General features: G+C 49.4%; 2 protein-coding genes across 5 annotated transcripts in view; both read left to right on the top strand.

The window, feature by feature from the left end:
* ACTN2 (actinin alpha 2) overlaps positions 1-6,023 on the top strand; it is a 43,141-nt gene extending 37,118 nt beyond the window's left edge. The window contains exons 18-21 of the mRNA XM_036354828.1: positions 666-812; positions 2,045-2,110; positions 2,921-3,079; positions 4,084-6,023. Of these exons, the coding sequence (XP_036210721.1) occupies positions 666-812; positions 2,045-2,110; positions 2,921-3,079; positions 4,084-4,242 (531 nt within the window). The 3' untranslated portion in view covers positions 4,243-6,023. The remainder of the gene's footprint in view (positions 1-665; positions 813-2,044; positions 2,111-2,920; positions 3,080-4,083) is intronic.
* A 1,592-nt stretch (positions 6,024-7,615) lies between these two features.
* The window catches only part of MTR (5-methyltetrahydrofolate-homocysteine methyltransferase), a 44,385-nt gene continuing 31,374 nt past the window's right edge, over positions 7,616-20,626 (top strand). For 2 of the 4 annotated variants that reach the window (XM_036354823.1, XM_036354825.1), the window contains exons 1-10: positions 7,616-7,849; positions 8,560-8,774; positions 9,586-9,675; positions 12,003-12,072; positions 12,537-12,629; positions 14,054-14,160; positions 16,364-16,423; positions 17,461-17,555; positions 18,525-18,625; positions 19,949-20,010. In XM_036354823.1, coding sequence (XP_036210716.1) covers positions 7,816-7,849; positions 8,560-8,774; positions 9,586-9,675; positions 12,003-12,072; positions 12,537-12,629; positions 14,054-14,160; positions 16,364-16,423; positions 17,461-17,555; positions 18,525-18,625; positions 19,949-20,010 — 927 coding nt within the window. In that variant the 5' untranslated portion in view covers positions 7,616-7,815. The remainder of the gene's footprint in view (positions 7,850-8,559; positions 8,775-9,585; positions 9,676-12,002; positions 12,073-12,536; positions 12,630-14,053; positions 14,161-16,363; positions 16,424-17,460; positions 17,556-18,524; positions 18,626-19,948; positions 20,011-20,626) is intronic. The other 2 variants (XM_036354824.1, XM_036354826.1) reach the window with 2 other exon arrangements.

A 20,626-nucleotide genomic window follows, 5' to 3' on the forward strand; every position in this document is an offset into this window, starting at 1 on the left:
GGTGGAGATCGCTAAGTCTCTCCTCCACGTTTGTGAAAAAGCTTGTGACCCAGCCTGGCCAGTGTGGCTCAGTGGTGGAGCATCGACCTGGGAACCAGGAGCAGATCCCCAGTCAGGGGCATGCGGGAGGTGGCTGATAAATGCCTCTCTCTCATCATTGATGTTTCTATCTCTCTCTCCCTCTCCCTTCCTTTCTGAGATCAATAAAAATATATATATTAAAAAAAAAAGACTGTGAGCCACAGCAGGCACTGCACCACTGTCAGCAGCAGCAGCACCATCACAGCAGGAGCTCATTGCATGCTTCAGAGAGAGGACCAGACATCACATTCTCCCAGCTGACCAATCTGAGCGCCCTGGGAGCCCGTGGGTGTCATCCGGGGCCCTCCTGTTCCTTGTGACAGGGAAAGATATTTCTAGTGACACAGAGACCGCCCACTGTATATTTATCTACAAACGTCACTGTTAGAGCCCTGCCCTCGCTTCCGAGCCTGGCCCACTACAGAATCTTGCAGGAAGCGGGCGAGCGGAGAGAAGCAGCGTAGGGAGGTGGGAGTCAGCCCGGCTTCTCTCGCCTGGGGCCGACTCTCCCGCCAGGAGGCCGGGAGGCCAGGTTGAGGCGCCAGAAGGCCCAGAGCTGACGGCTGGCTCCTCTCTCCCGGCAGCACATTCGCGTGGGGTGGGAGCTGCTGCTGACGACCATCGCCAGGACCATCAACGAGGTGGAGACGCAGATCCTGACCAGGGACGCCAAGGGCATCACCCAGGAGCAGATGAACGAGTTCAGAGCCTCCTTCAACCACTTCGACCGGGTACCTCCCCCTCGAGCTCTTTGCAGGGCAATACTGGGGACATTCAGACACGTTCAAGAGAATGCCCATGCCGTTCGCTTAAGTCTTCAGGCCCTAGAAGGTCACGGGCAGGGGGGTGGTGAATGTCAAAGGCAGACAGCCTCCGTGGTGACGGGTGCTAAGCTCTGACGTTGCCCAGGCCACGACGTCTAGGATTGTGTGCTGTTCGGTGCGGGTGACAGTGGATGCCTTTGTACGTGGCAGCAAAGCTAGATTTGTTCTAAGCGAATGTGTATCCTTAACAAAATGTGGTTCTAGAGACTTCAGACCTTTTCCTCAGGGACTATTTAGGTAAAAGCACCTGATAGAAATTTAACCTGTTCTTTTGCCATATAAAACTTAATTTTCTTTTTTAATGAACAAAATCGATTCTTAAAGACGTTTTAAGGAAAATGCACCAACAAAATGGTGAGCATTTTCATCGTAAAGGCATCTAAAAAGTGAAGTGTATTTTGATTTCAGTAGTATTGAGTAAAACCAATTCTCTCTAAGAAAATCTGGCATTTAGCGACGGGATTTGGGGGCAGAGGGAAGAGGAAAGATTTAAAATGACCTGGAAGTTCTGAGCCTTAAGAGAGGGGGTGCCATTGAATTGGAGGTGCCCCGGGCAGTGAGGCATCCCATTCTGGACTTCGGGGCTGAACCTAATGGTCATCTCTGACAAGATAGGGCCTGGGCGGCCACCTGGTCCGTGGAGGCTAGGCCGCCCTGTGTCCTGCCCTGGCCTCCTGTCCACCGTGAGTGGCCGTGCTTGGAGCCTCACAGGGTTTGTGCTGAGGCCACGTTTGCCGCACGCAGGGCCACGCCTCGATTCCTCTCGGACCTTGAAAATAAAACCATCCTGGCCCAGGCCTGAGAGTGGTGGTGGGCTCTGCTCAGCCATCAGTGGGTGGCCGTAGTCAGCTCTGACTGGGTCATTTTCAGCGGCACGGGGCGCTTCCTTCCACTGCTTTCTTCAGTGTGTGGTCTTCCTTTCTTGTCTGTTGTTACCCCCCCCCCCCCTTTCCCCTGGTTAAGAAACCATTTTGTAACATCCCTGGGGGGGCTCTGGTCTTCCTGTAAGTCAGTGGTGACCTGGACAGTCTCCTTGGCCAGCTCAGGTGTCCCCTCTCTCCTGGATTTTGTTCCTCGGGTCAAGTAGAGTAGCTCCTCTGCCTCTAATTCCCAGCGTCTCTGTTTGTATCTGTCGGCAGAGGAAGAATGGCCTGATGGACCACGAGGATTTCAGAGCCTGCTTGATTTCCATGGGCTACGACCTGGTAAGCAGAAGTGGAGGTTTCCCCAAGGGGATGTTTTGCTGAACTTGGGTATATATCACAGGAGGTGACTGCCCCGAAGCACAGTGGCACATTGGGGATGAGCCCATTTTCATTGAGTAGGATAATCTTTCTGAAGGTTGCCTGCTACCAGATGAAAGCAATTTCACTGAACCAGAATCTATATTTGTATTCAGTCATTGTTCAGATATTAAGCTTTCCTGATGATTTGTAAAGGCTCTATTCAGATATAACTCACTATACAATTGACCCATTTAAAGTGTACGCTTCAATGGCTTTTCATATCCTGATGATTTCTAAGTGCTTTTCCCTCTAACATTTTAAAAAGTAAAAAGGTTTAGTAGCAAATCAGCTCAGAAAGTCTTGCATTTCCCTGTGGCCCCTCACTCCCCTGGGAGCCACTGATGCGGATTCTCAGCGTGAGCCGCCCTGACTCCTCTCTGACCTTGAAAAGAAAAGCCTGGAGAGCCACCTTCCAAACTGCATGCTGCTCCTCTCAGTTGTCACCTGGAAAAGGGCCAGCTCTCTCCCTGACGTCTCTTTATGTTCAGGCCTGCAGGAGTGTGGGTCCCAGGGTGGAGGGAATTCAGGAGCCTCAGGCGTAAAGCCACAGCCGCTGTTACAGTCACTGGGTGGAGTGACCTTTGTTCCAAAGACGGCAGGGGGATGCAGGATACTTACGTGTTCACCTGCTGCCCAAAGGAACTGGTGGGCAGCAGGTGACAGCACAGACTGGCTCTGTGCGTAGCTGTGTGCTCTTGAAGCCAACGTGTCCCTGCCACCTCGCCGCAGGGTGAAGCCGAGTTTGCCCGCATCATGACCCTGGTGGATCCCAACGGACAGGGCACCGTCACCTTCCAGTCCTTCATCGACTTCATGACCAGAGAGACAGCCGACACCGACACCGCGGAGCAGGTCATCGCTTCCTTCCGCATCCTGGCGTCCGATAAGGTCTGCACGGGACAGAGTCCTTCTGTCTGCATTTTTCTCATAAGAACAGAAACAACATTGCAAGGGAAAATAGTACGATAGTAGTGCATGCTGTACCACATCAGCGTTTTCAGAGAGCAGCAGGTAGCCCAGCTGGGGTGGCTCTTTGGTTGAGCGTCGACCCATGAACTGAGAGGTCACCAGTTCGATTCCTGGCCAGGTCACATGCTCAGATTGTGGGCTCCTCCCCCAGTAAGGGATGCGAAGGAGGCAGCCAATCAATGGTCCTCTCTCATCCATGTTTCTATCTCTCTATCCCTCTCTCTTCCTCTCTCAAATCAATAAAAAAAATTTAAAAAAAAAAAGAAGAAAGCAAGCAAGCAGCAGGTAAACGGTGGTTCGCCCAGAACAGAAAAAAGAGACATTCTGCTCCTGAAAATTGTGCTTGGGCCTCAGTGAGTTTCATGCAAGGGACCAGGAGTGTGTACTTTGTAGGGGATTTTTTTGGTGTGTGTTTTACTGGTTCAGCCAATAAACTTGAGGTCACAGTAGTTATCCCTCCCCCTGTGGCTCAGTTTGAGAAATACTGGTGGCAATGCTCCCGGTGGGAGACCCACTGCCCTGCAGGAGCCGTCTTAGGTGTAAGCTCGGTCTGCAGGCCCATTAGACGGCCTGCCTTTAATCCTTTTTATTTATTATTATTTTTTAAATATATTTTTATTGATTTCAGAGAGGAAGGGAGAGGGAGAGATGGATAGAAACATCAATAATGACAGAGAATCATTGATCGGCTGCCTCCTGCACGCCCCCTACTGGGGATCAAGACCGAAACCCAGGCATGTGCCCTTGACTGGAATTGAACCTGGGACCCTTTAGACCGCAGGCCGATGCTCTGGACACTGAGCCAAACCAGCGAGGGCTGTATCCTTTTTTAAATTGAACCAATGCCAGCCGTGCAGGAGCATGAGCACCCCCGTTGCAGGGTTTCCCCGACTGACTTGCAAACCCCTCTCTGTCTCTTGCAGCCGTACATCCTGGCGGAGGAGCTGCGGCGCGAGCTGCCCCCGGACCAGGCGCAGTACTGCCTGGGGCGCATGCCCGCCTACAAGGGCCCGGGCGCGGTGCCTGGCGCCCTGGACTACGCGGCCTTCTCCTCGGCGCTCTACGGGGAGAGCGACCTGTGAGCCCGATGCCGGTCCTCCCACAGCAGCGAAAGACTTTGACGAGCGTGGTTAAGGGAAGGGACAGGGAGAGATTTTGCGGCTCAGTAATGGTTTATGACATAGCGTGCTTCATCAATAGGTTTCTTCATTTCGGAATTGTTAGCTAAATGCAATGGAATATCAGGGTTTTTTGGTTTGTTTCTTTGCTCAAACAAAGCAAATTCCTTGAGTAGTATGAAATGAGGATCTAGGGACAGAAGAAAAGTACAAAATGGGAAATTCCCAAATACCCAAGATTTGAGACCAGGAAGAAAAAAATTGGTAAATGTTTCATATTTTTACAAAATATGCTTGAATAGGCTTATGTGATTATCGTGAGGGGAATATATTTGGGATATTCGTGTTTTACCTTCTCATCCAAAGATTAGCGATATTTAAGTACTATTGTTTCTTTAGTTGAATTTAATGTTGTGAAACAGAACTTCCAGGGAATGGAACCAGAAGACCCAAAATATATTTAGTACTTAAAAACTTTTAAATAGAGTTCATAGTCAGCTCTTCGTTGTTTAGGACTACGCAGTCCAGTTAGTGGATTTCAATGCCTTATTTATCGTCCAAAGTAGAGACCTCAGGAATCACAGAAGCCGGTCTGCTTGCCAGAGAGGAAGCTGTAGTCACTAGGAAAAACGAATGTGTTAGGATCACGTATTGAATCCAGGTTTCTGTGCATTTCCTGGAGCTTGTTAGCACGGGTGTGGAAGAGATGACTGTAGGTAAGCGCCTTAAGCCCTTGACTTTCTGACCTGGACAGGAGGAGTTAGTGGGGGAGGACTCATTCTTAGCAGCAGTAGAGGTAGAGCTTGTGTTGCAGACCTTTACATATTTTGGGGGGATGCTTTGTGTGTAGTAGGAAGGACTCGACGTTTTTTGCCAGCACTCAGCGTGCGGTCACCACTGTGATTGGTGCCGAGCCCTGGGTCTGGCTCTCTCCACACCTGAGGCCCTGCCACGGAGGACACCCCATGCTCCCAGCATCCTCTGCTCTCTTGAAGGTTCATCTGTTCGAATGTTTGGGCTGCCTTATGCTATAACTCCCCCTCTGTTTTTCCATCCTGTTGACAGCTTGTAGAGAAGGCAGGAATTCTGTTTACATCTGAGTCCTTAATGATCAGGAAAGGGATTATAAACAAACAAAAAACTGTTGCCAACAGCAATTCAAGTGTTACTAGGAAAGCAGTACTGTGCCTGTTGCCCACGGTCTGCTTTCTCACATTTTTGGTGGATTGCCACCAACAGCTGGAAATGTGATATTTTCCATTCATACCTTGTTTGGTAACTTCCTACTTTTACTGCATTGGCCCATGTAGAACCCTTAACCTTTAAAAATTTCACTTGCTTCATTTTATTAAGTAGTTGGTAGGTAGCAAGTTCCTGAAATACCCGAGTCCCTGTGTGTCATGCCAAACACTTTGGGTGATAAGTAGAGGGACTCTGACTCTTTATTTCCAGCAGGTGCTATATTCCAGCCATAACCATGAAGGAAACACTGGGACGTCGTTCTGACGCTGAGGCTAGGAGGGGGACTTGGGGTGTTTTAGGATGCGTACAGGTAGCTCAGCTGCCTAAAATGTTCATCGCTTTACAATATTCAGGCAAGAGGATAGATGTACTATCTGCTAATAAATGAAGAAAGGAGATAAACTCTGAAAAACACTTAATAAACATGTTTATACTCTCATCTTAGAAGATATTTTTATTTCTGAAGCTGAATTATCCATTAAACTTAATTTATAAAAGAAAAAGAGTCCATGCTTATCTTTTTTTCAAAGAATAGCCCGTTTCCTCGGATAACCACAAACTTCCTCACTGAAAATTGCCATCATATTTAAAAACTCTCCTTTGGGTAACTATTTGCCAGCCATAAAGAATTAGAAACTGGCCCTCGCCGGTTTGGCTCAGTGGATAGAGCATTGGCCTGTAGACTGAGGGGTCCTGGGTTCGATTCCAGTCAAGGGCACATGCCGGGTTGCAGGCTTGATCCCCAGTAGGGGGCATGCAGGAGGCAACCAGTCAATGAGTCTCTCTCATTGATGTTTCTGTCACTCTCCCTCTCGCTTTCTCTCTGAAATCAATAAAAAAAAAAAAAAGAATTAGTAACTGGCTGGCTTGGGAGGGGCGAGGGGGTAAGGGGTAAATTTGGGATGAGGAATTAAGGTTGATCCAATTGGCCCTGGCCAGTTTGGCTCAGTGGATAGAGGGTCGGCCTGCAGACTGGAGGGTCACAGGTTTGATTCCATTCGGGTCAAGGGCATGTACCTCAGTTTCAGGTTCAATCCCTGGCCCTGGTGGGGGCACATGCAGGAGGCAGCCAATCAATGTGTTTCTCTCACATCGATGTTTCTCTCTGTCCCTCCCCCTCCCTTCCACTCTCTAAAAATCAATGGGAAAAGTATCCTTGGGTGAGGATTAACAACAAAAAACCCAGGAGTTGTTTGAAGGTCTTATCTCTACACAATGGGTTTATGTGGGATGAGCTGAGTGGGCTAGCTGATTATCACCAAAATAAGATAATAGATTCTCTCCTACAGGGAGGAGAGGCTTTTTTTGCAGTGTTCCCATCCACTATAGATGCATTTGTATTATTTCCTAGGGCTACGATAACCGAGTAGCACAAAATGGGTGGCCTCAAACAACAATGTATTGTCACAGGTTTGGAAACTAGAAGTCCAAAACCAAGGTGTCGACAGGGCCTTTCTCCCTCTGACATCTACAGGGGAGAATCCTTCCCGGCTCCTCTAGCTTCTGATGTTTGCAGGCAATCCCCAGTTCCTTGGTGTGTAGGTGCATCACCCCAATCTCTGCCTTTGCTGTCACTGTACGTGGGCTCGATTATTAGTCTTAACTAGGTCGTGAGTTGCTCTAAGACAGGTGGGGGTCGGGGTGGGAGGCAGTTTGTCTTTGCATTCCCATGTCCGACACACAGTAGGACTCAGTAAATGCTTTCTGTCTATAAGTGGCTGTACATGCATCTCGCCCAGCACCAGGCTATAGCGGGAGGCGCATAGCGCCTAGCCTTCCACTCAAGCTCCAGCTCTGAGCTGCACACAGTGGGGGGCCAGCCTTGTGGGACCAGCAGTGAGGGGTCAGGAGCGCGGAGCCAGTGTCCGCTCCCCACACAGCCCACGCTCCAAGTCGCCACGCGGCTGCACTTCCGGGTCCGAGTGCGGAGGTGCTTGAAGCTTCGCGAGGACCGGACTACATTTCCCAGAGAACCCTGGGGCGAGCCTCAGGCGATTGGTTGAGACCGACAGCCAATGAGGCCGCGAAGAGCTAGCACAGACCAATCACAGCTCCAGGGCGGGAGCTCCGCGTGGATGCTCAGCTGCGACAGAAACACCCTGAGGGGCCGGTTCCGGGACGGGACGCTCGTCGTTCTCTTCCCCGCGCCACGTCCGCGGCTCCCCGGCCCCCGGCCCCGTGGCGCGCCGCGTGCTGGCCGGTGTCGCTCTCCGGGCCGGTGTCGCTCTCCGCCGTCCCCAGTGGAGACCGCCCTGCTGCGTCCCGCGCCCGAGGCGGAGGAGCGGGCCCAGCGGCATGTCGCCCGCGCCACAGGACCGCGCGCCCGCGGGTAACACTCGGCCCAGCCCGGGCGCGGGGCTGCCTGACGCGCGCCGTGGGTTCCGGGTCTCGGTGCTGCTTGCACCCATGACGCCCCGCAGGATTCCCGCGGGAGACGGCGGCGCCCGTGGGCTTCCGGAGCAGCCAGGGCGCCCACGTGTCTCCCCGTCCTCCCCGCCGGGACCCCCGCCCCGCCGGCACCCCGTCTATCCTCGCCGGCAACCCGTCCTCCCCCGCCCGCACCCCGTCAGCACCCCGTGTCCACCTCCCCGTAGGCACCCCGTCCGCCCCGCCGGCACCCCGTGTCCACCTCCCCGTAGGCACCCCGTCCGCTCCGCTGGCACCCCGTGTCCACCTCCCCGTAGGCACCCCGTCCGCTCCGCTGGCACCCCGTGTCCACCTCCCCATAGGCACCCCGCCCTTTCCCGCCGGCACCCCGTGTCCACCTCCCCGTAGGCACCCCGTCCGCCCCGCCCGTGCTTCCCCCGTGACCGTGTGCGGTGCACATCTTTCATTGCATTAGGCGTGGTCATAACTCAGTGACCAAGCGTCGGGGCAGCGTTTTTGTAACGCTGCGGAGCTGTGAGCACATCTTTCATGAGCCCCCCCCCACTCCCTGTTGTGAATGGTTATCAAGGACTCCACACCCTCTCTCCATACATCTCCCCCCCACCCCCGCCCCCTTCATTTTTTAAGGTCACACGTTGCCTTTCTTTAAAGCGGGCGTGAAGAGACCCTTGCGGGCCGAGATCGAGGGCGTCCTGCGGGAGAGGATCATGGTCCTGGATGGCGGGATGGGGACCATGATCCAGCGGCACAAGCTGAGCGAAGAGGACTTCCAAGGCCAGGAATTTAAGGATCACGCCCTGCCGCTGAAAGGCAACAACGACATCCTGAGTATAACTCAGCCCGACGTCATTTATCAAATCCATAAGGTAACGGGTCACCAGGCGCGGGTCCTTGCAGCCTGCCATGCCTCCCACCCGTGTCATGCACTCAGGGCAGAACACTGTCCTGGGTGCCCTGGAGGAGGGTACACACACACTTGACACAGCTCTCAAAACAGTGTGTGAATTTGTCTGAGGTCAAGCTCTGTAGTTATTTATTTTCTTAAAATATATTTTTATTAATTTCAGAGAGGAAGGGAGAGGGAGAGATAGAAACATCAATGATGAGAATCATGGATCGGCTGCCTCCTGCACGCCCCCTAGTGGGGATGGAGCTTGCAACCAGGGCATGTGCCCTTGACGGCAATCGAACCCGAGACCCTTCAGTCCCCAGGCAGATGCTCTATCCCAGTGGTCGGCAAACTGTGGCTGGGCAAACTGCAGCTCGAGAGCCACATGCGGCTCTTTGGCCCCTTGAGTGCGGCTCTTCCACAAAATACCGACTTGTGCGCGTGGGCCACGAAATTTCAATCGCACTGTACGTGCGCGCCCACACGTATTTTGTGGAAGAGCCACACTCAAGGGGCCAAAGAGCCGCATCTGGCTCGCGAGCCACAGTTTGCCAACCACGGCTCTATCCACTGAGCCACTCCGGCGAGGGCCAAGTTTTGTGTTTGTTTACACCACCCGCCTGTCTATGCAAGTCTTACATCTGTTGGCGTCCCCGGCCTCCAGCGCAGTGCCGTATGCTTAGTAACTGGTCAGAGGCTGTTTTGGGGGGATGGTGTTGAAGAGGCATGTTTGTTGTTGGGGGACAGGGATTCTAAAACTCAGCGCTGACATTCCTGTCTCATTGCAGGATTACCTGCTGGCTGGGGCTGATATCATTGAAACAAACACTTTTAGCAGCACTAACGTTGCCCAAGCTGACTATGGCCTGGAGCACTTGGTAAGACGCCCATTTTCCTTCCTAACTAAGACGTTCGTGAGCGTTTATCACATCGCTAGTTGCTCGTGAGACAACCACCTGAAGCGAATGCCTACTTACCTGTAGTTTGTGCTCAGACGGAAATGGTTTGACTCTCGTCCGCTTATGAACATAGCAGCCCGTTCATTTTCCATCTGGCTTCTTTTATGGGCAAGTAATAGTCAAATAAAAATGATGCTTCTTATGCAGTGGCTGTCGATAAAGGCATAATGATTGGTTGTGTGCACTATTTTGTGAGGCCTTTTTAAAAAACTTCATCTGAGGATATGTTTATTGATTTTTTTTTTTTTTAGAGAGAGGGGAAGGAGGAGGCGGAGAGAGAGAGAAACATTGATGTGAGAGGGAAACATCTGTCAATTGCCTCCCATATGTGCCCCAACCTGGGTGGGATTGAACCTGAACCCGCAACCTGGGTATGTTCCCTGACCGGAAATCAAACCCTCACCCCTTTGGTGCATGGGACAATGCTCTATCTACTGAGCACACCGGTCAGGGCTTGTGAGGCCTTTTTTTTTTTTTTTTTTTTTTATTGCTTAAAGTATTACAAAGGGTATTACATATGTGTCCATTTTATCCCCCCGCCCTAGACAGTCCCCTAGCCTCCCCTATCCCCCAATGTCTTATGTCCACTGGTTATGCTTATATGCATGCATACAAGTCCTTTAGTTGATCTCTTACCCCCCTACCTCCTGCCCCCCAACCCTCCCCGGCCTTCCCGCTGCAGTTTGACAATCTGTTTGAGGCAGCTCTGCCGTGAGGCCTTTTTAAGTATTGGGTGGAAGATTTGATTTCCTTTTTCTTTTTTTTTTTATTGTGGCAAAATACATGTAACATAATATTTAGCATCCCACCCATTTTTAAGTATAAGTTCAGTGGCTGGCCGATGCTCTATCCACTGGGCCAGACCAGCTAGGGCAACCTCGCCTCTCTTTAAATTGTAGGTAGTGCTTTGTACATTTGTGCATACTTGCTTTTATTTCCTAGTGAGAGGGTTCACGGACCTTTACCAAATATCAGGAGGTTAATAATCTACAAAAAGTTCAGAACCATCGCTCACAACCATTGTTCGGTGAAGGAAATCAGGGCCTGAAGAGGTTCTAAGGGAACTGCCCGGGCTGACAGTGACGAGCTGGGCCTGGAAGCCAGGCCTCCTGTGTCTAAAGCAGTGGTTCTCAACCTTCCTAAGGCCGCGACCCTTTAATACAGTTCCTCATGTTGTGGTGACCCCCAACCATAAAATTATTTTCTTGGCTAATTCATAACTGTAATTTTGCTACTGTTATGAATTGTAATGTAAATATCTGATATGCAGGATGTATTTTCATTGTTACAAATTGAACATATTTAAAGCAGTGATGAATCACAAAAACAATATGTAATTATATATGTGTTTTCCGATGGTCTTAGGCGACCCCTGTGAAAGGGTCATTCGACCCCCAAAGGGGTTGCGACCCACAGGTTGAGAACCGCTGGTCTAAAGCCTGTGCCTTTCCCATTAGTATTTGAACCTCATCCAGCATGGCCAGGGTGAACCTGAGGAGGGGCGGTGAAGGATTAAAGAAAATAGACAAGAGAATACGGTTGGGACCAGATGGATCACTGCCTGGATGAGGAAACAGTGACATGCCTGTAAGCAGAAGCTTTATTTTATAGTCAGATCACACAAAGCAAAACAAGGGCAAGATGTTTACAATGTTCTTGCGAGTTTCAAGTTGCTTCTTTCCTGTTGTTGCCATTCTCCCAACTCTATCAAGCTTTGTTTAGGCGGCACTTGCTGCACTCCCTGCATCCCATATCCCTTAGCTACCTAGGACTGCAGGGTCGGACTATAAGGTCAAGCTTACAACCATAGCCTTTTGGCTATCATTGTGCTGCGAGGGCGTTGCCCTCCAAGCTGGGACTTGTATGTGGCTTTGCCATAAGTCAGTCTGAGGCTTGATCCTGTCCGAACGCTGTAGCCGCTCTCCACACTATTTTTTCTAAATCTCAAAACCTGTTGAGCGACACCAGCTTACTCTCTGCCATGCCAGAGGTCCAGAGGTTGCCCTTTTGCCGCCTCACTCGCGGTTTTGGGGAAGAACCAAAAGCAGTTTCCAAAGATTCTGGCCTTTCCTGTGCCTTCCAGGCTGGGGTCGCTAATGGGCCTTCTCGGCCAGGATTTCATTCAGACCTCAAATGAACTCACTCTCCATTTCCTTACTGAGTGACACTGGGTTCTAGAAGGTCTTGAGCTCCTTGTTCAGCACGTGGAGAAAAAGGACGGGCTAACGTTTGCAGTTCTGTGCTAGGTCTACCGGATGAACAAGTGCTCTGCGGCCGTGGCCAGGAGAGCGGCCGAGGAGGTCACGCTCCAGACAGGTGAGGAGCGAAAGTGCCCCCTTTTCCACAAAGATGATCCCTTGGGTAGTTTCAGCCGAAATACGGTCATAGAAAAGGATCACTTACCGAAACACTTTGAAGCCAGGCATGTGAGAACTCAGAGGTTTTGGGATTGGCCTGGTGATCATGCGTGTAGCCGCCCTCTATTTCATCATTTTTCCAGTAGGATCCAGGACAGCCCACCACCAGATTGTGCAGTAAAATCGGTGAACCATCCCTCTGAGTGCGAGGAAGACTACCAGTGAGCCTCTTGTTCATCCAGGAGAGGGCGAGTTTGCTGTCCAAAGAGTTGAGGGAGAAGTTTGAGCTTTTGTGCCTTTTGGATTTCAGAGCACTGCACAGAGGACTGTAGCCCAGCGCCCTAGGGGAATCTCATACCTTACTGACTTACAACAAAACCCGGAGCAGTCCAGAGGCTTCACACTTGCTTTTCTTTCCCAAAGGAGTTCAGAGGTTTGTGGCAGGAGCGCTGGGTCCGACTAATAAGACGCTCTCTGTTTCCCCATCTGTGGAAAGACCAGACTTCAGGAACATCAGTGAGTATTCGTCACATACAGTCATTGCTCTCGAGCAGGTGCTGCTGTGTTTTGGTAAAATGGGACCAGCAGTACCTCTCTCGCAGGGTTATTGAGGCTTAATCCGCACGAAGGGCTTACAGCACTCCCTGGGATATAGCATACGTCGCAAAAGAAAGTTAGCAGTTGTGTGTGTGTTGTGTTGTGGGCTTTTTTTTTTTTTTTTTTAATTTAACTTGTTTTCGAATGTACCTGGTGTTGTGTTCTTTATCAGCTATGGAAATAAGACCAATCAAACAAAAGCTTTAACATGACACGTTGAGAAATTATGGACACCCAGCCTTGGTCAATGAGAGAAAACCCCACTAGACCTCCATTTTATTTATCACAAGGCAGTCCAAACTGTATAAGCATGTTAGCATTATAAAATGATAAACTATCACATAATATAAGCATACTTGCATTGAGATTTTACCAAAAAATCTTAGACACCTAGGTGAATTTCTTAAGCATGAGACTACTAAAAACAAACAGTTGAACTTCCAGAGCTGGATAGTCATGAAACTATGAATGGTGATGGTTATGTGTCGATGACAAGTTCAGGCAAGTGGGGTTTGTAGGGTTTTGGCCACAGGACTTGCCATGCCGTGCTTCCACACGTGGTCACCAGGGTGGCTCCCTCTGATGTGCTCGGTCTCGGCACGGCAGTGAGGAGCCCCCTCTGCCTTCCTCTCGTGCTGCGGAAGGTGAAGGACACGACAGCAGCGTAACTTGCCGTTCAGGCCTCTCTGCCGAGTGGCCGGGCATCTTCTCTCTTGGTTGGGCAGTGAAATGGGGAGAGGGATGGCCTCTCAGATGGGAATAGAGAGCTCAAGGTGTTTCTGACAAAACTTACCTACGCGTGATTGGACACTTTTGTTTGAGATGGAAATTGCGCGTCAGGCAGGCGTTTTCTCTGACAGAGCTGGTGTCAGAGTGCAGGAGCCAAATCCACAGAACTGCAGCCTTTGATTCTCCCGCAGAGAGTGAGAGGCTGTGACTCGCCCTGTGTGACACGTTTCTGTGTGACTCCTCACGCTCATCCCTGTGAATTGATCAAAGCCATCCCTGGAAAGAAGGACCCGCCCTAGGGCTCTCTAAAGTATAGTAGGTCCAGGGCTCAGGGAATCCTGGCTTCCCGCGTGCTCGCTCTTTCTCAGCTCACACTTGGTGGGACGTGCAGACCTTGTGCAAGTGTTTTAGGAGCAACTGTGTTCAGTTTACTGGTTTAACTTCTATCACCGCCGTATTTCTGCATTTGGTTTCTTATAAAAGGTGTCACTGTCCTTAAACGATGCGTCACAAACCAACAGTATTTAGTTCACAGGTGCTGGCCCCGAACTCAGCATGTTCGGGCCATTCAGGGGATATTGACTGATGTCCTGGGTGTGGTTTATTTTTTGCAGCTTTTGATGAGCTCGTTGAGGCATACAAAGAGCAGGCCCAAGGGCTCCTAGATGGTGGGGTCGATATCTTACTCGTTGAAACTATTTTTGATACTGCCAATGCCAAGGTGAGTTAAGGGAGGAAAGGGGACAGGGTGTGAGGGGTGGTGAGGGAAGGGTTGTGATGAATCCCTAATGTAGTGAGAAGACAATGATAGCTATTTTAAAAAAAAAAATTTTTATTGATTTCAGAGAGGAAGCTAGAGGGAGAGAGAGATAGAAACATCCATGATGAGAGAGAATCATTGATTGGCTGCCTCCTGTAAGTCCCACTGGGGATCGAACCCGCAACCCAAGCATGTGCCCTTGACTGGAATCAAACCTGGGACCCGTCAATCCACAGGCCGACACTCTATCCGCTAAGCAAGCCAGCTAGGGCAATGATAGCTATTTTTAAAGTTAAATGAAATTCCTTTGTTCCGTTTTATTCTTGACTATTTCTGAGGCCAGTAGAATGAAAAAAACTTCAAAAGGTTATCTTTTCGACTTTTTTTTTGGTAAATTTATTTTAAATTATGAAAGTAAATATTTTCATATATAGCTACTCTGTGTGCATTTATGCATAGGTGATAAGTACACATACATCGTTCTAAATTCAAAAGACTCATCAATATATGTAGTAAAAAATAATACCCTTCTACCTCCTATTTCCTGGGGACAACTGCTTGTCACCAGTGTGGAGTCCTGACAGGCATCAGCATGGGGGTGTGCGTTTGTATTCCTTACATGTGTGCAAAGGCACATGGGTATATGGAGTGAAAAGTAAATGTCCTTATGCCTGTGTTTCTTATTTATTTGTTTGCTTATTTAATTTTTCAATTACAGTTGACATACGTTATAATATTAGTTTTAGCTGTTCAATATAGTCAGTAGATACTTATGTAACTTACAAAGTGATCCCCTCAATAAGTCTAGTGCCCCACCTGGCACCGTTCACAGTTATTAAAATATTACTGACTGTGTTCCCTGGACTGCACTTGGCATCCTGGTTACTATTTTATAACTGCCAAGTTGTGCTTCTTAACCCCATTCGCCTTTCTTACTCATCCCCACCACTCCCTCCCATCTGGCGACCATCAGTTCCTACCTGATGTTTTTGCACAGTGTACCTAGAGGATCACTCGCTGCAAGTGAGATTGCCAGGTCAGAGGATTGTGCATTGTTAGTTTTAATCTTTAGTGTCAAGTTAGCCTCCTGGAGATGTTCTCTTTTAAACCCAGTCATAGAGCAGCCAGGTTTCTCACGCCCTGGCTAACACCATCTATTGTTACACTTTTGGATCTCCTCCAATTTGATGGGTAAAAAATGCTTCCCTGCTATAGTTTTCATTTTGTATCTTTCTGACTAGAAATGAAATAGAGCATCTTTTTTAAGTTTTACAACCATGTAGATTTTCTGTCCTGTGATGTGTGTTCTGTGCCTTATTTCTGTTGGACTTTTGGTCTTTTTTATTGTCTTTCCCTAAGGAAATGAACCTTGACAGTGATGAGTAGCTAATATTGTCTCCAGTTTGGTGTTTGACTTTCTATGTGGTGGTGATGGTCATATAGTTATGTTTCAGAGAGGAAGCTGGGGGGGGGGGGAGACATCAATGATGGGGAGAATCATTGATCCACTGCATCCTGCATGCCCCCTGCTGGGGATCAAGCCTGCAACTCGGCATGTGCCCTTGACCTGAATCGAACCTGGGACCCTTTAGTCCACAGGCTGACGCTCTATCCACTGAGCCAAACTAGCTAGGGCTGATTTAGCTTTATAATGGTGCTAGAGGCCCGTTGGAGGAAGATTCCTGCAAGAATAGGGCTTCGGCCGATCGCGCCAAGTCCCACCGCCCAGGGCCACACACGGGGGGTCCTCACCAGCAGTCAGGTACCAGGTAGTGCCCGCCCCACTCCAGTGTTGTAGCAACAGGAGTGCTTGTCCCTGGGAAGGTGGCGTCTGGGTCTCCCAGGTGGACTGAATCCCCACTGATTTCACTACCAGATGCTCTGTGGGCTCCTCATCCCATCTCTGTTGCTCTGGGTTGGGGATCCCTCCAGCTTCCCAGCTGCCACTGCTCCTGGGTGTGGGTGCTGCCCTTTCTGCCAGTCTCCGGGGCTTCCTCTGTAAATCCTCGGTTGTCATGTTTCCCTTCAGCTCCCTTCAGTGGGTTATTCAGGTTGATTGCTCTGTAATTGAGCTGTAAATCCCGCCTGGGGCTGGGAGCAGGGGAGTGGCGCTCCCGCCTCTGCAGCCACCTCGGAACCCACTGATACTCTCTCTCCCTGACAGGCAGCCTTGTTTGCGCTCCAGAACCTTTTTGAAGAGACCTATGCTCCCCGGCCCATCTTTGTAAGTCTAAAGTGTTGATTTTTGTTTTTTTATTAAGGGTAGGGTTTTTTTTGTTTTTTTTTCTCCTTGCATGGAACTACTGATAGTATCTTTTAGGAACCACTTACTTTAAGTTTTCTGTTCACCTCCCTCCTACCACCACCTCGAGACAAAGAACACGATTCTAGAAGTGGTTGATGGAGACAGAGTGGTCTGGCTGAATTGTCTCCTGAAGCCAGAGGCTTAGGGAGGCACTCTCCTCAGGACCCTGAGGGGTGGCCTTGCATGCTGGCTGTGAAGTTCCCCGCACTGAAGACAGCAGATTGCCAATTTATTAATCAACTAGAGGGAGGCCCAATGTACGAAATTTGTGCACTGGGCTGGGGGGAGGTCCCTCAGCCCAGTCTGCATCCTCTCACAGTCCGGGAGCCCTCAGGGGATGTCCGACTGATGGCTTAGGCCTGCTCCCCAGCAGTCGGACATCCTTAGTGCTGCCGCAGAGGCGGGAGAGGCTTCTGCCATTGCCTCCGTGCTCTCCTGCTGTGAGCCCAGTGCAGGGCTTGTGGCTGAGCGGCACTCCCCCTGTGGGAGCACACTGACCACCAGGGGGCAGCTCCTGCATTGAGCATCTGCGTCCTGGTGGTCCGAGCATGCTGTTTGGTCGATTTGCATATTACCCTTTTATTATATAGGAAGGATAGGCAGACCCACCCCTGAGTCCCAAAGTTCCTTGAAGAGAATAAATAGAATCAAAACTAGGCCTGTGCCACACAGGAGGCTCATGGGAAAGCCTTCCTAGGGAGACCGGATGTGTGAATTCTGACGCTGCTCTCGTCATGGCTTTTGCCTCCCTTTTCCTTGCTCCCATGGCTCACCAGCTCCCCCCTCACTCGGCATCTCCCAGTTCTGACCATTTTAGAAAGTGCTGCCTTCGAGTCCCACAGTTCTCTTCCCTGTAAAGGAGCACAGGAAGTCAGCTTGCTCCTCTTATTCTGGCCTTGTGACTGAACTCTTCACTTGAGGCTGTACTGTTGACTGAATTTGCTTTGTTAATTCAGATTTCAGGAACAATTGTCGATAAAAGTGGGCGGACGCTTTCTGGACAGACAGGGGAGGCGTTTGTCATCAGTGTGTCGCACGCAGACCCACTCTGGTGAGTCATCGTTCTTTCCCGCCTCCATCCCTTTTGGGGGGTCTTCCCTTACAGTGTCAGATTGTGCCTGTTGGTTGGTTATTCCCCATTTACAGAACAACAGCAGCAGTCTAGCTTGGAATAAGATGGGGATTTTAAAGCTCCGATTTTTATCTTTAAAATTAACACTCTGTTTTCATTCTATTTTAACATTATCTTTTCCATAAACGTGCTATTTATTTCTTCTGTCCAGAGCTGTGCTCACCCTTTCTCTTTCATTCTCTCTGTTTCTGTCTCTTTCCCTGTCTCCCTCTCTCCCTGTCTCCCTCTCTCCCTCTCTCCCTCTCTCCCTCTCTCCCTCTCTCCCTCTCTCCCTCTCTCCCGGCTTCTTGTTAGCCTTTAAGATTCATCTTGAGAGTCCTCTTCGGGGAACCTGCCTTCTCTTACCAGCCCAGGCTAATGTTGCCCTCTACCCTCAAGGTTCTGGCTGGTCTAATAATCAAACAGACATGAGACAGGTTAGCAAGAGAAAATGACCAAATATAATACACATGTAGGTCTGTGTGGGAACCCCGCGTACATGAGAGTCAAAGACAAAGGAAACGGGCACAGAAGACACTCTGTGTGGGGGGTGAGCCAAGGTGCCCGGGGCTTCAGACGTTCATTTCGGGATGATGACAAGCACAGATGCTTAGTAAACAGATGCTTGTCCGGACATGTATGTGGGTCAAAAAGAAAACAACAATCCACATCCTACAGCAGCACACCTTAGGGTGACTGGCTCCGAACCCTCCCACCCCGTTTCAGTTGCTGAACAAAAGCATTAAAAATAGCACTGATGTGGCTTTGATTGCAGCTGTGTAAACGTGCTTTGAATCAAGGATTTATTACCTGCTTGGTTTTAGGTTTATTCCTTTATTATAACTTTTCTACACATAAATGTTTTGAATAGAAGAGGATGCTCCTGTTAACTTCTTTTTGTCTTTACAGCATTGGATTAAATTGTGCTCTGGGTGCAGCTGAAATGAGACCTTTCATTGAAACAATTGGCAAATGTACAACAGCCTATGTCCTCTGCTATCCCAATGCAGGTGTGTATTTCAAGGGACTGCATAGGGGGAAACCCAAATACATGGACATGCGTGGTAGGGTGACAGACCTTGATGAAAGAGTTTGTTCTGTAGGCCTTGGTGATATAGCTAACACCCAGTAGGATTTCTCTAAACAGCGAGTATCTGGACCTGGACCTGGACCACTGTTTTTCTTTAGACTTGAATGCACAGGTTGGCTCAGCTTGAAAGCGGCAGAAATGGACGGAACTTGGAGGAATGACGCCTGGTCCCGTCACCGAGCAGAGCCGTGCTTTGGGTGACAGTGCTTGCTCCCACATGGAGGGCGGCCCGTGAGGAGCTCTGAGGGGGAGAGGGGCCCACTTCTCCTTGTCTGTGTTCACAAAGAGCAGGCGGAGAGCCTTGTGTCTTATTACCTCTTTCCCTTCTGAAAGTTAGGACTTCTAGTTTACTGTACGTAAAAATCACCGAGAGATTTGTAGGCAATTCTCAAACTACCCAGTGACATAATGGTAATTCATTTGGGTTAGCCAGATTTCCTGGTGAATTTGTTTTTTAATATGTTTTTATTGATTTCAGAGAGGAAGGGTAGGGGGAGAGAGAGAGAAACATCAATGATGAGAGAGAATCATTGATTGGCTGCCCCCTGCACACCCCCTATTGGGGATCAAGCCCACAACCCAAGCATGTGCCCTTGACCAAAATTGAACCCGGGACCCTTCAGTCTGCAGGCTGACACTCTATCCACTGAGCCAAACCAGCCAGGGCTCTGGTGAATGTTTCTGAGCACTGCTTAGCTACTTAGGGCTAAAAATCATTTCTCAGCAATTTTTTCTCCAAATGTATATATTTCAACCCACAATAAGTTTTATTTCTCACCAGGAGCAAGAAACTGGAAGGGCATAAGAGATAAAATAGGACATTGGATAATCACCTACTAACGTCTTACTTGGGAAACGTTATTTGAAAGGAGACTGGTTGTGTTTTGTGTTTTTAATTGCGTGTCTGGTGCTCATTAGCTTCAAGGACATAGCACTCCCCCAACCTCAGCCCCAGCAGCTGGGTAATGAGTGAATTTCCTTTCTGGGAAGGTGGCAGGGAGTAGGGGCTCTGTCCCACATAATAGTGATGCTTTTCTGTCCAATGGAAAAGAAATAGTGGACGTTTATCTTCCTCTGTGACTTCTGTTTTTGGTGTAGTGTCTTGACTGTGTTTAATATTAGGAATTATTTGTGTCCGCAAGTATTTAATTATAATGCTCCATTTAATTTAAACATAAAATGCCCTAACTCTTTAGCCTAAAGCCTTTACAAATCCAGTGATGGTTGCGATGCCCTTTCTCAGGTCTTCCCAACACCTTCGGTGACTATGAAGAAACGCCAAGCATGATGGCCGTGCACTTAAAGGTCAGGAGTCCTCTTTCACTTGGTTGAGATAGGGACATGACAATTTAGATTTGGAATATTTAGAAGCATTTTTTTTCCTCTAAATAAATTCCAGTGTATGTGCTATAATGAGTAAAATCTTAGTTATTCCTATTTAAGATGGTGGCAGTGGGGGGAGAGGCTGGCTGTCAGCCCTCTCCTCCCCAGATGGTACCGGTGGCTGTTGGGAAATTCCCGCTGAGGTCCAACTGAAGCTGCTTGAACTTCACTCATACAACCATCCTAAGGGTTGGCTCCTTACTGCCCATCGTCACCCCAACTACCCCCCATTCTCCTTCCCTCCCATATACCTCCTGTCTGGGAATCCTCTACTACCCATTACCTAGGTCATGAGCCCATACTACCCAACACCCACCCTATTACTAACCCTGGTCTCTTCCTCGTTCCTTGAATCTGTAGCTTCTGGCTCACTGACATTCTCTCCTAAATGATTTCTGACTTAATTCTTATAATACCTTATGTAGGTGCTCTTTTCAGTGTTCGGACTTCTCAGTTGCTTGACTTCCTCTCTTGTCTTGCAAACTAGCCTGTGGTTAAACCCCAGACCCACACTGACCTGTATGCAGCCGTTACCACC

The sequence above is a fragment of the Myotis myotis genome, unplaced genomic scaffold, assembly GCF_014108235.1.
Source record: "Myotis myotis isolate mMyoMyo1 unplaced genomic scaffold, mMyoMyo1.p scaffold_m19_p_21, whole genome shotgun sequence".
Lineage (NCBI taxonomy): Eukaryota > Metazoa > Chordata > Mammalia > Chiroptera > Vespertilionidae > Myotis > Myotis myotis.